This window comes from Lithobates pipiens, unplaced genomic scaffold (assembly GCF_037356315.1).
Source record: "Lithobates pipiens isolate NorthernLeopardFrog02 unplaced genomic scaffold, aLitPip1_a1.2 Scaffold_19, whole genome shotgun sequence".
In the NCBI taxonomy this organism is placed as follows: Eukaryota; Metazoa; Chordata; class Amphibia; order Anura; family Ranidae; genus Lithobates; species Lithobates pipiens.
In genome coordinates this window covers 73,023,412-73,036,699 of record NW_027507764.1, presented here as the reverse complement: position 1 = coordinate 73,036,699, position 13,288 = coordinate 73,023,412, and the positions used below count along the sequence as shown (strand labels likewise).

Below are 13,288 nucleotides of genomic sequence, written 5' to 3'. Positions count from 1 at the left end.
ATGGGCTCTTCTACTTCCCTCCACTTCCTCAGGATCATACTCTTAGCTATATTTAATAATTGAGGTACCAGAGACTTTTTATATTCCTTTAAGGATATGTCTGTCCCGTGGAACAGGCATACCCATGGATTTTTAGGAACTTGGACATTCGTTATCTCTTTTACATATTTTAATATTTCCTCCCAATATCTTTTGATCTTTGGGCAGTTCCACCACACATGGGCCATAGATCCTTTCTGCCCACATCCCCTCCAACAATTTCCAGATTGCCCACTTTGGTATATTATTAATATGTCTGTACCACCGAGGAACTCTTGACATCATTTTCAGTTCTTGAAAAAGCCCTGCTAAAATCAATTCTTCCCACTGGCCTGCAATGTAAGTGCCATTTTCCCCCCCGATGAATTGATTTAAGCAGGAGTTTCTTGAGAACTAAAAATTATGTCAAGAGTTCTTCGTGGTAAAAAGGTTGAGTACTCATGCAAATGCTTAGCGTTGGCACAGATACTGGTATCGGTGCAACCCAACTTGAAGACATCTAAAAAGATGTTATGCAGCTGGATCTGCCAAGTGGTGTTGGTCCTTGGATATAAAGATAAGGGGGAACCCATGTGGTCATGCAGAAAACGAACAATTTGTTCCCACTAAGTTTGTTCAATGGGGCAGGACCACATGAGGTGATAAAAAGTGCCTACTTGTGCTGTGCATTGGAGACAGAGAGGGCTACGTGAAGGCTTATGACGGGATATCCAGACAGAAATCAGGTAAGTCTTGTGAAATATGTACAGTGCCTTGAAAAAGTATTCATACCCCTTGAAATTTTCCACATTTTGTCACGTTACAACCAAAAACGTAAATGTATTTTATTGGGATTTTATGTGATAGACCAACACAAAGTGGCACATAATTGTGAAGTAGAAGGAAAATAATAAATGGTTTTCAAAATTTTTTACAAATAAATATGTGAAAAGTGTGGGGTACATTTGTATTCAGCCCCCCTGAGCCAATACTTTGTAGAACCACCTTTCACTGCAATTACACCTGAAAGTCTTTTTGTGGATGTCTCTACCAGCTTTGCACATCTAGACAGGGACATTTTTGCCCATTCTTCTTTGAAAAATAGCTCAAGCTCTGTTAGATTGGATGGAGAGCGTCTATGAACCGCAATTTTAAAATCATCCCACAGATTCTCAATTGGATTTAGGTCTGGACTTTTAATGGACCATTCTAATATATTGTTATGCTTTGATCTAAACCATTTCATTCTAGCACTGGCTGAATGTTTAAGGTTGTTTTCCTGCTGGAAGGTGAACCTCCACCCTGGTCTCAAGTCTTTTGTAGACTCAAACAGGGTTTCTTCTTAGATCGCCCTGTATTTGGCTCCATCCATCTTCCCATCAACTCTGACCAGCTTCCCTGTCCCTGCTGAAGAAAACCATCCCCACAACATGATGCTGCCACCACCATGTTTCCCAGTGGGGATGGTGTGTTCAGGGAGAGAGTTAGTCTTTCACCGCGCATAGCATTTTGCTTTTAGGCTAAAAAGTTTGATTTTGGTCTCATCTGACCAGAGCACCTTATTCCACATGATTGCTGTGTCCCCCACATGGTTTCTCGCAAAGCACAAACAGGACTTCTTATGAATTTCTTTCAACAATAGAGTGCACAACTAATAGTTGTCCTGTGGACAGATTCTCCCACCTGAGCTGTGGATCTCTGCAGCTCCCCCAGAGTTACCATGGGCCTCTTGGCTGTTTCTTAAAATGCTCTCCTTGCCCGGCCTGTCAGTTTAGGTGGACGGCCATGTCTTGGTAGGTTTGAAGTTGTGCCATACTCTTTCCATTTTCGGATTATGGATTGAACAGTGCCCTGTGAGATGTTCCAAAGCTTGGGATATATTTTTATTAGCTAATCCTGCTTTAAACTTCTCCACAACTTTATCTCTGACCTGTCTGGTGTGTTCCTTGGTCTTCATGATGCTATTTGTTCACCAAGGTTCTCTAACAAACCTATGAGGGCCTCACAGAACAGCTGTATTTATACTGAGATTAAACTACACACGGGTGGATTCTATTTACGAATTAAGTGCCTTCTGAAGGCAATTGGTTCCATTAGATTTTAGTTAGGGGTATCAGAGTAAAGGGGGCTGAATATAAATGCACACCACACTTTTCACATATTTATAATTTTCCTTCCACTTCACAATTATATGCCACTTTGTGTTGGTCTATGACATCAAATCCCAATAGAATATGTTTTTGGTTTTAACATGACAAAATGTGAAAAATGTCAAGGGGTGTGAATACTTTTTAAATTTACTTAATAGTTGAGTCAAACAGTCAGATACTTTGGGAGACACCAACTTATAATTTTCTAGAATTTTCTCCCAGTTTGCATCCTCGATGTCTCCCAAGTCATGTTCCCACTTGGGTTTGACACGCTGTCTACTCTTTGATGAAGATCTGGTATTTTTTTTGGTTTATTTCAAATTCTAATTTCTAAAAGTGTATGTCAGCATGAAATACAAATAAAAAACCTAATACTCTTAACAGACCAAAAGGGAGCAAATATGACAACGTAATTGTTAAGCTTTACAAATTCTTTATGAACAACTGTACTAAATAAATATAGACAATAAAGATGCATTCCTATAACAAAGCTAGCATACCCAGGTTATTATTTTACAGCTCCTCTTTGGTTTACTTTAGTTTTCTTGACTTGCCTTAGCACATATTTACTTAAAGTGATATTAAAGTGATACTAAAGTCTCATATTTTTTTTTCTTTAAAAATAACAAACATGGTATATTTACCTGCTCTATACAATGGTTTTGCACAGGGCAGCGCCGATCCTCCTATTTTCGGGTCCCTCTTCGGTGCTCCTGGCACCTCCCTCCTGTCGAGTGCCCCCAAAGCAAGCAGCTTTCTTTGCGGGCATCCGTGCCAAGCCCCAGCTATGTGTGATTATTCAGACACAGAGCCGCGGTTCAGCCCCCGACCCCTCTCTTTCCTCATTGGCTAACTGACCTTGATTGAGAGCAGTGGGAGCCAATGGCTCCACTGCTGTGTCTCAGCCAATCAGAAGGGAGAGTCGGAGGGATGGCTGAGGAACTCTTGCACATCGCTGGATCGAAATGGGGCTCAGGTAAATATTTGGGGGGGGGGGGCTGAGGGGGGATGCTGCACACTGAAGGTTTTTTATCTTAATGCATAGAATGCATTAACATAAAACACCTTCTGCCTATAGAACCACTTTAAACCCAAAAACAAAAATGTAATACATATTGCAGATTACCAGTCCTTAGATGTGATGGCTGCATTACTTTTCTTTTTCTTTACTTTTTTTTTAACTTTATTTTCACTTGGTGATCCCACCATTAAATCTATTATTTTCCAACATTCTTTGATAGAAATAGCTGTCCAGCAAAAGTGGCAGAGGGTTGAGACAAACAACTTACAACTGACAGGGGGGATTACAATGATCAGCTTTTATTCACTTATGTAAAACCTTTATCCCAAAAGGAAAAAATAAACGTTGTTGTAACTGCTTAAAAAAGTGTTAGCTGTAGTTTGGCTTCAATTTCTTAGCCAAGTCTATCTAAATTTGCCAGTCTGACACTACCCTTTCTCCAGGCCGACAATGCTGCTGTCCAAGGCTCATATATTTATCTTTTTCATGTGTTCTTTACCACTGCAGGGGACTGGATCAGAAGTTTGGGTGCTGTATAGAATGTCCTGCAGTAGTTGTCATATTTAAACCACTATGAGAAATGTAATGATGGTCTTTTGAAGTGGTTCCATACATATTCTTCATACTGGAATGTTGATTATTCCATGTAAAGACAGAAGGTTCTTCCCATGAACGTATGGCTTAGGGTGATTCTCAGCTAGCTTTTCTAAGAAGAGCAAACATTAAAGAAGAGATATATGTCATTATCACGGGTTAGCATTACACCATTATTGTCTCAGTTCGAAGCTTCCTCTGTTGTAACAAAAGACTGAAATGGACATGTGCAAAATTCAACAAAGCAACCAATCAAATCACAGGGATCGATGAGTACCAAGTGAGTACTGATTGATTTCTGGGGTGTACTGAATTTTGTACAACCGGTTCAGGCAGACAAAGAGAAAAGTGCAGGAAGGCATAGAAACCAACAGAAAGCAATTGTTTACTGACCTGACTTCAAGTCACTAAACAACTTCAAAAACATTTGATATAAATTAGCCTCTCCCAACATTTTCAACACAAATTTCAAATTTTGAAATAAGGTTCAGGTATCAGAGCACCCCTGTGAAAATTGTTGTATCTTGGCAGGCAAAATATTATATTAAGGGTTGACTTGATGGACCACTTGGTCTTTTTCTGCTGTCACAATTCTATGTTGCGTTGGTGGTCAGTGTAGTGCCTTAATATATAGGTGGTCAGTAGGGAACTTACTCCCTATGCTGATGGACAATGCAGTAACCCCTTACATTGATGGTCAGTGGAAACGTGCCACTTCACATTGGTGGTGAGCACTGAAGTACTTGCTTACGTAGGTGCTTAGTGGGTAGGTTAACTCTTATATTGGTGTTCAGTGAAGACACGTCCCCTTACATTAGTAGTCAGTAGAGACTTTTTGCTTTACAACATTGATCAGTGGAAAATTGTACCCTTTTGTGGTCAGTTCTGAAGTACTCCCTGACATTAAAACTCAGGAAATTGGTGACCACATTGGTGGTTAGTGTAGAATTGACACTTTGCACTGGAGGTCAGTGAATAAGTACCCTGTTAAGCCCCATACACACTATCAGATTATCTGCTGAGTTTTTCCTTCAGATTTACCAAAACCATGTAGTAGAAGGGCCTGTCTGATTGCATACACATTAAAACTCCTAAGGTGTGTCCTCATATTATATGGTTTTGGTAAATCTGAAGGAAAAACTCAGCAGATAATCTGATAGTGTGTATGGGGCTTTACACTGTGCTTACTATGGGCTGTTAGGCTGCTTGTGGCTCAAGAAACCCTTAGAAACCTCTGAAGGACCCCTGGGGTACCATAGAATTCTGGCTTAGAAAGGCTAATATACAGTATATATATATATATATATATATATATATATATATATATATATATATATATATATATAACATTTATTCTTCTGGCTTAGAAAAAGCTAATATACAGTATATATATATATAAAACATTTATTCTTCATTGTTACTCTTTATTGTTACTGCTTGCCCTGTTTTGTTGAGTAAAAGGACATTCTGGTTGCTTCAGAATATCAACAGATTTGAGATGGTGGTTAAAAGATCAGACCACCACATGATCAAAAAATGTGGCATTCACATGTATCATTGCATTGGATGGAGGAGAGCAGAAAACCCTGAACCTAGCCTTATCTCAGGGGACCAATAGCAACACATAGAAACATATATTTAGGTTGATTGTTTCTTCTGCTTCTCGTGGCCAAGGATGTTGGAAGAGTTCACAGAATGTCAACAGATATACTGTACGATCATTTTCCAATCAAGTGATGGTCATCTCAAGTTCATGGCTGTTCTAACTAAATAAAATCATGGTGACAATAATGATATATTAATAGATTCTTTTGATATCAGTGTGTTTTTTTCTTTATTTGGCGAGTTCCATGTTCTAACAAGTCATACATAAGTTCATTCTCTGTACTTGAAGGGTCCTGTCTGTGCTGATGATGTCAATGAATGTCAAAGGTATGACGGGACTGCCCTGGATTGTCAGAATGGAGGTATATGTGAGAACACACCTGGAAGTTACAGGTAAATATAAATGCTATATACAAGGTGTCGCCGGAAAGTATCCAGCCAAGTAATATGAAAAATAAAAACATTTACTGAAGAACATACAAGACACATTGTACATAGGGCCATGATGCCTCAGTCCCCTTCAAAGTAGACAACTTATGGACCTCACAGTAACTTTTGGAATCCCGAGATCAGCTTCTAATTCTCACACTGTCAGTCACCAATCTTTGTTGATTACAGCTCATACATGTTCAACATTTCTAGGTGTTCTGCTTGTCGGGCCTTCTAGAACATGGGTCACTTTCAACAGGTTTCAACAAATCCTCAACCATTTTTGAAACATTTGTTCCATACTTTTATTTCCGCTGGACTCTTTGCATTGTCCCTGAAAGCCTTCTAAATTATCCGAATAGTTTCTGCAGTGGAAAGTTCAAGCTTAATGCAAAATTAAATTGCAGGTTCATTGATTTACTTGCTAAGTCATTTTGAATGCGACAGCCACACAATACACGCGCTCACTCAATGGCGTCTAGCACCCCCACTAACTAGTGCAGTGAAGTCATATTTGTTCACGCATACGCATTCCAGTCCACTCTCCTTAGCTGTTAGGTTATGCCCTGTACACATGGTCAGAAATTCCGACGGAAAATGTCTGATCTGATTATATTGTCGGAAAATCCGATTGTGTGTGGGGTATATCGGACTTTTTCCGTCGGAAAAAATATGAGAACAGGATCTCAAATTTTCCGACAAAAAAATCCAATCAGACTTTTTCCAATCATTTGTAGAGAATTCTGACAAAGTGCCACGCATGCTCAGATCAAATTACGAGACCAAAGCTATTGGCTACTAGCCTGAACGTAGTCCCGTCGTAACGAACGAACGTCATCACGTTCTGAACGATTGGATTTTCCGACAACTTTGTCCGACCGTGTGTATGCAACACCAGTTTAGATTTTGTGGTCGGAATGTCCAACCGTGTGTACAAGGCATTACAGTATTGCTGCATAAACCGTTCTCATTATATTAACAATGGCTGGACTTTTTCCAGACAGACCTTGTATAACTGTTTTTAATACACCCTTGTTCAAGATGGCATGTAAGCATCAGAATATAAATGGCAGACATACAGGCTAAAAATAAAGGCTGTAGTAAACAATATACAGCAAAGAATTAAGAAAGATATAAACTGTACATTAAGGAGGTTTTCTTCTGAATCAGGAACAAGCAAAAAGGACCAAATAATACGTTTATTGTTGAGGTTTTACCCTTTAAGTAAAAAGGTGCTTGTATGTTATACATATCATATCACCAGACCAACTCTGGCCATTTAGTTCCTATATACTTCATTCAATGTTAATTTGTCGCCTCCACCGCTCTCTCTTAGTATATAAACTTTTTTCACCAATAGATTAAAAGCTAGAATCTTAGATGTAAAATATAACATATAAAAATTGTAACAGATAAAGAGAAAAAATGGAAAAAAAAATGAATATATATACGGTTACTGCTCATATTCTCGATTTACAGTTTGTATACTCCCTATTAGTTGATAACATAGGTTATAATTTGTCCATATCGTTGATTCATTTTCTTTGCCTTTTGCTCCCCCCATCACCTATTTTAATTGATAGATTTTCTAAATACCGGAAATTCTTTATATCTCTCTGTACCCGTTCAAAAGTTGGGGGCAATGGGTTGAGCCATTCTCTAAGTATGCACCTTCTTACTGTATTAGACAAATTTTTTTGTTGTTGTTGTTGGTGTTGTTAGTTTGTTTGTAATTGATAGAATAATCCTATATGTTTAGTGGGCTTGTTTGTGCTCAATAAAACGTATCTGATTTAAAAGGAAAGGGAAAAGGGAAAAATAAGAAAAAAAAATAGACAAATGTGGACCCATTTTGTATTACATTTTCCAGATGGTCCCATTGGCATTGTCTCCCAGTAGCTAAACAAAACTAGCATTGGGTGTTCCGGAAGGCTATAAGCACAGATCATACAGATACATAACTTAGTACTTGTATCCAAACAATTTTAATGACGGGACACTGCCAAAAATAGTGCGCTAATGTGGCCTTATTTTCTCCACATTTTGGACATCTATGGTTAGTCCTGTATGTAAGATAATGCATCAAACATATTTACAAATTCAAGGTTACGACTCATATTATTAATTTTGCTGTTTTAAAAACGTTTGGGTCACTTTTATTCCTATTACAATGAATGTAAACATCCCTTGTAATAGAAAAAAAGCATGACAGGACATCTTAAATGTGAGATCTGGGGTGAAAAAAAGAGGGAATCGGCTGGGCTTCAGTAACCAAAACTGCAATGTTTATCCTCATGACACATCACAGGAAGCACCATCATGGATTACAGAAGACAGAATTATAAATAGACTTGAAAAACGTAACATTGATAAGTCACCGGGACCAGATGGCTTGCACCCGAGGGTCCTTAAGGAACTCAGTCAAGTAATTGCCAGACCATTGTTCTTAAATTTTACGAACAGTCTACTGACTGGAATGGTACAAGCTGATTGGAGAAAAGCCAATGTAGCACCAATTTTTATAAAAGGGCCAAGATACATCCCTTGGAATTACAGACCATTTAGCCTAACATCAATAGTATGCAAGCTCTAGGAAGGGAACATAAGGAACTAGATACAAGATTTTAGTAATGACAACGGTACCATTAGCAGTAATCAGCATGGATTCATGAAGAATCTTTCTTATTAAGCCAATTTATTAACCTTCTATGAGGAGGTGAGCTGCCATCTAGATAAAGGAAGGCCCATAGACCTGGTGTATCTGGATTTTGCAAAGGCATTTGATACAGTTCTCCATAAACGTCTACTGTACAAAGTAAGGTCTGCTGGCAAAGACCATAGGGTGAATACATGGATTGAAAACTGGCTACAGGGGCGAGTTCAGAGGGTAGTGATAAATGGGGAGTACTCTGAATGGTCTGGGGTGGAAAGTGGGATCCCCCAGGGTTCTGTCCTGGGACCAATCCTATTTAATTTATTCATAAACGACCTGGAGGATGGGAAAGGCAGCTCAATCTCTGTGTTTACGGACGATACAAAGCTAAGCAGGGCAATAACTTCTCTGCAGGATGTGGAAACCTTGCAAGAAGATGGGGTGGGTGACTGCATGGCAATTGAGGTTTAATGTAGAAAAATGTAAAATAATGCATTTGGGTGGCAAAACATGAATGCAATCTACTCACTGGGGGGAGAACCTCTTGGGGAATCTAAGATGTAAAAGGACCTGGGGGTCCTAGTAGATGACAAGCTCAGCAATGCCATGCAATGCCAAGCTACTGCAGGCAAAGTAAACAGAATATTGGCATGCATTAAAAAGGGGATTAACTTCAGAGATAAAATGATAATTCTCCCACTCTACAAGACTCTGGTCCGGCCGCACCTGGAGTATACCATCCAGTGCTGGGCACCAGTCCTCAAGAAGGATGTGCTAGAACTGGAGAGAGTCCAGAGAACGGCAACAAAACTAATAAAGCGATTGGAGGACATTAGTTATGAGGAAAGGTTACGAGCACTGAACTTATTCTTGCTGAAAAAGAGACGCTTGAGAGGGGATATGATTTCAATGTACAAATACCATACTGGTAACCCCATAATATGGATAAAACTTTTCCGCAAAAGGGAATTTAATAAGACACGCAGCCATTCACTAAAATTAGAAGAAAAGCAGTTTTACCTTAAACTGCGTAGAGGGTTCTTTACTGTAAGAACGGTGAGGATGTGGAATTCTCTTCCACACTCAGTGGTTTCAGCGGGGAGCATAGATAATTAGAAAAAAAACTATTAGGCTCCATGCACACTGGACGTTAAAATAACTTTAAAAAAACAGCAGTAGCTTTGCACCGAGTCTTTCAACATTTTTGCAATAGCGTTTGTTAGCATTTTTAGCGTTTTTCCATGTTAGTGCTTTTTAGCGTTTTTTTCCAATGGATCAAAAACATAAAAAAAAGCTGGTGAGCCAAGTTTTTGAGCGTTTATCGACGATTATGAGCTTTTGCCGTTTTTTGTGGTCAGTAATACTAACATAAAATAACACACATACGTTGGACTTGATGTGGAATGTACGACTAATAGTTGTCCTGTGGACAGATTCTCCCCACCTCTTGACTTGATGTGTCTTTTTAACTATGTAACATTTATACTTAAATGCAATAAAAAAAAGATGAAATGTCTTTTTTTTCAATTTTTTTTTTTCCCCTTTAAGACCAAGGGTGTAAGTGACGCCTCTTCGGCCATCCAATGTTTTGGAGCAGAGTGGGGGCCATCTTTCCCTCACTCGGCTCCAGGCCTTTTCAGGGCATGAGGACGCGATCATCTCCACTGCTACTGATGACTCTGGTAAGTGGCGGAGACGACCAGAGCCAGGCAGGAGAGGGCCCCTCTCCCGCCCCCAATAAAAGTGATTTTGCAGTGAATCCGCCGCAGAGACCACTTTTATCTTAAAGGGGTTGTAAACCCTTACAAACCACTTTGACCTACAGGTAAGCCTAGATTAAGGCTTACCTGTAGGTCCAAGAAATATCTCCTAAACTGGTTTAGGAGATATTTACAAAAAGACAGCCACCGCTGTCTACGGCACAAGAAATATCGCAAGAAATATCTCCTAAACCTATACGGTTTAGGAGATTTTTACAAAAAGACAGACAGCGGCGCGCAGGCCGCAGATCGCGGCGATATGCTGCTCGTGTCGGAGCAGCGAGACCCGGAAGTCGCTCCGGGATACATGGCAGCGGCGAAGAGGAAGACGGAGGACCGCTTCGGGGGCTTTGTTCTCAGGTAAGTTAGTCATAATGATCTAGTATGCTATGCATACTAGCTCATTATGCCTTTGCCTTACAGGGTGTGTTTTTTTTTTTTTTATATTGCCTTTAATTCCACTTTAAAGAGGACCGCACACCATTTCTGAAAATACTGGGGTTATGGCTAGTTGCTGCCATAACAACGGTAATTAGCGCCACAGTACCGACATACAGCTATGGCAGTTTGTGGAAAGTGGTTAAAATATATGTTACACGTGTATAAAATGCATACTTATATAAATTAGATTATTATAAAATAAAATGCAAAATATAACAATAATCTACATAAAAAAATGAAATAATGCTAAGATTTAACCATGAAATTTAAGTGCATTAAGATCTGCAGCTAATGTATAATGGTTGGGGAAAAGTTGGTTTACATAGTAACTGTACTCCATTACATTTCTTTTCTTTTTTTTCAACTTGAATGCTGTATGTATCATACTTTCATGAAAAAAGATGCAGTGATTTCAAATAGAATTATTAGAGACGTGGTTTTTAAATCTGTGATAAAGTGAAATAACAATAAGTGTTGTCTTCTATAGCTGCACCTGTACTCCAGAGTGGTATGGCCCACAGTGCACCTCCAAGTATGATGACTGCAAGGCGGGTTCTGTGGCGCTCTGTGTCCATGGAATCTGTACAGACTTAGACAGAGTCCAGATAAATCAGGTAAGTGTATTATTCTGGTGCTAATACGGCTTACATATTAGTTGGAAGGATGAGCATTACTTCTAACTATAAATACTTGCAGAGGTAGCCAATGAAGAATAAAGAATAGTTGTACGATTAGTGTAAGGAATGTTAAAGCATGCTGGTACAATCTGTCGGGGGACAGAAGTTACTCATGGGAGGAGAGTGGGAGGTGGTTCTGCATGGGATGACTCATGCACCATCTTGCACCTCAAATGTGTTACTTTGTAAGCTCATCAGTCTTTGTTATTGGAGACACCTGAAGACTGTGACCCGAGAGTGGCACACAATGACTTTCACTGGGAACCTGGCAAAGATGGCAGCACTTCTGCATGGCAGCACTAGGGTCATTGGTTCAAATCCCAACCACAGCACTACCTGCCTGGAGTTTGCCTGTGCCTGTGTGGGTTTGGCCTGAGTATGTGTATGTATAAATGTGAGTTAGGAACCTTAGATTGTAAGCTCCTTGAGGGCAGGGACTGATGTGAATATACAAAATATGCATATATTTTTTAGGTTTAAATGTTTTTGTCCATATAGAGGAGATCGCCCCTAGCCCCTGATAACCATTATGGGTACAGGGAGTGACAGAAGGTAATCACCCAGTGGGGACACAGAAAGTGATATACATACATGACAAAGGGTCCAACACTTCACTCTATGCTCTGCTGAAAACACACACAGTAGGGCTCAAAGGCCTAGCACATCACCACCATAGGCATTTAAAGGGGAACTCCAGCCTGGGCTCCTATGGGTCACAAGAGTGCAATTTGTTTTGCGCTCCTGTGACCCATTTTTAGCAGAGCGCGATCTGAAGTCCGCTCTCTGCCGGCATCAATGGAATCAGTCCAGGCACCGCGTCATCACGTCTAGATCAGCCAGGTGCCTGTATTGACAACCGTTTCAGCCTTTCAGCGAGCTGCTGAGAGCCTGAGACAGCCGCTCACTGTCCCTCCACAGCTCAGCACTCCAGTGAGCGTGGAGGATCAGAGCAGGAGAGATGCTGACTGACAGGCAGCAGCTCTCTGCTCGGGGGGAGCTGAGAGAACAGAGCAATCAGCGGTGTTCGATGGCTCGGTTCTTAGTGCAGAGGCACCGGGGAAGATGCAGCATCCACCTAGGTAAGTATGATGGTAAAAACAAAAACAAAACCCTACTTCTCTTTTAATAATCTCATAAACAATTTCATAAGCACAAACATGAATAAAAACAGGTGTGTCAAATAACAACTCCAACTGTAGGCGATGTCATCTGTTCACATACCGCACGGTTGGAAGCCTGACGTGTTTCGGGCTAACAAGGGGGCTTGTCCCTAAAATGCATATGTCTTCTAATTGTGTGGTATATGAGCAGATGACGTCACCCATGGCTGGAGTTGTTATTTGACACGCCTGTTTTTATTCATGTTTGTGTTTATGCAATTGTTTATGAGATCAATAAATGTCTATGGTGGTAATGTGGTAGGCATTTGTACCCTTCTGTCTGTGTTTTCCACAGAGCATTGAAGATTACCCAATCTGAGGAGGGCTCAATCAAGTAAGATACTACTTGCCAAGATATAAGAAGAAGTGCTGTACCTTTGTCTAAATGCTAGAGTGTTTGTATTTTTTCAGTACTTCATTCTATGCTCTCTACATCCCTCTTAGGGGGATTTTCCTCACTTCCTGTTCTGTACAGCCCTTGCTAAATAGTAAATTAAGAAAATTCTTCCAAAAAGAGAAACAGATGGCAACAAACAAATTGACAGAGTTTAAAGCGACACTAAACTCTGGTTAAAAAAAATTAGATTCAAGTTTCTACTTTTACTTTCTATTGCTATTAGCCTCCTCCAAGTTCCTTTTTTTGCTCCTGTGATCTGACTTCCTGTTTGAGGGTGGATATATTTGTTCTCCATGGTCCTCCATGGTCCCACTGTGTGTACAAACATAGCCACCCTATTTTATTTGCTAATAAGATGGACTATGGATTATGGGATTTCTAGT

At 39.9% G+C, this 13,288-nt stretch overlaps 1 protein-coding gene across 2 annotated transcripts in view; it reads left to right on the top strand.

The window, feature by feature from the left end:
* The window catches only part of CUBN (cubilin), a 359,740-nt gene that overhangs the window by 27,357 nt on the left and 319,095 nt on the right, over positions 1-13,288 (top strand). For both annotated transcript variants that reach the window (XM_077490895.1, XM_077490894.1), the window contains exons 6-7: positions 5,678-5,781; positions 11,159-11,285. In XM_077490895.1, coding sequence (XP_077347021.1) covers positions 5,678-5,781; positions 11,159-11,285 — 231 coding nt within the window. The remainder of the gene's footprint in view (positions 1-5,677; positions 5,782-11,158; positions 11,286-13,288) is intronic.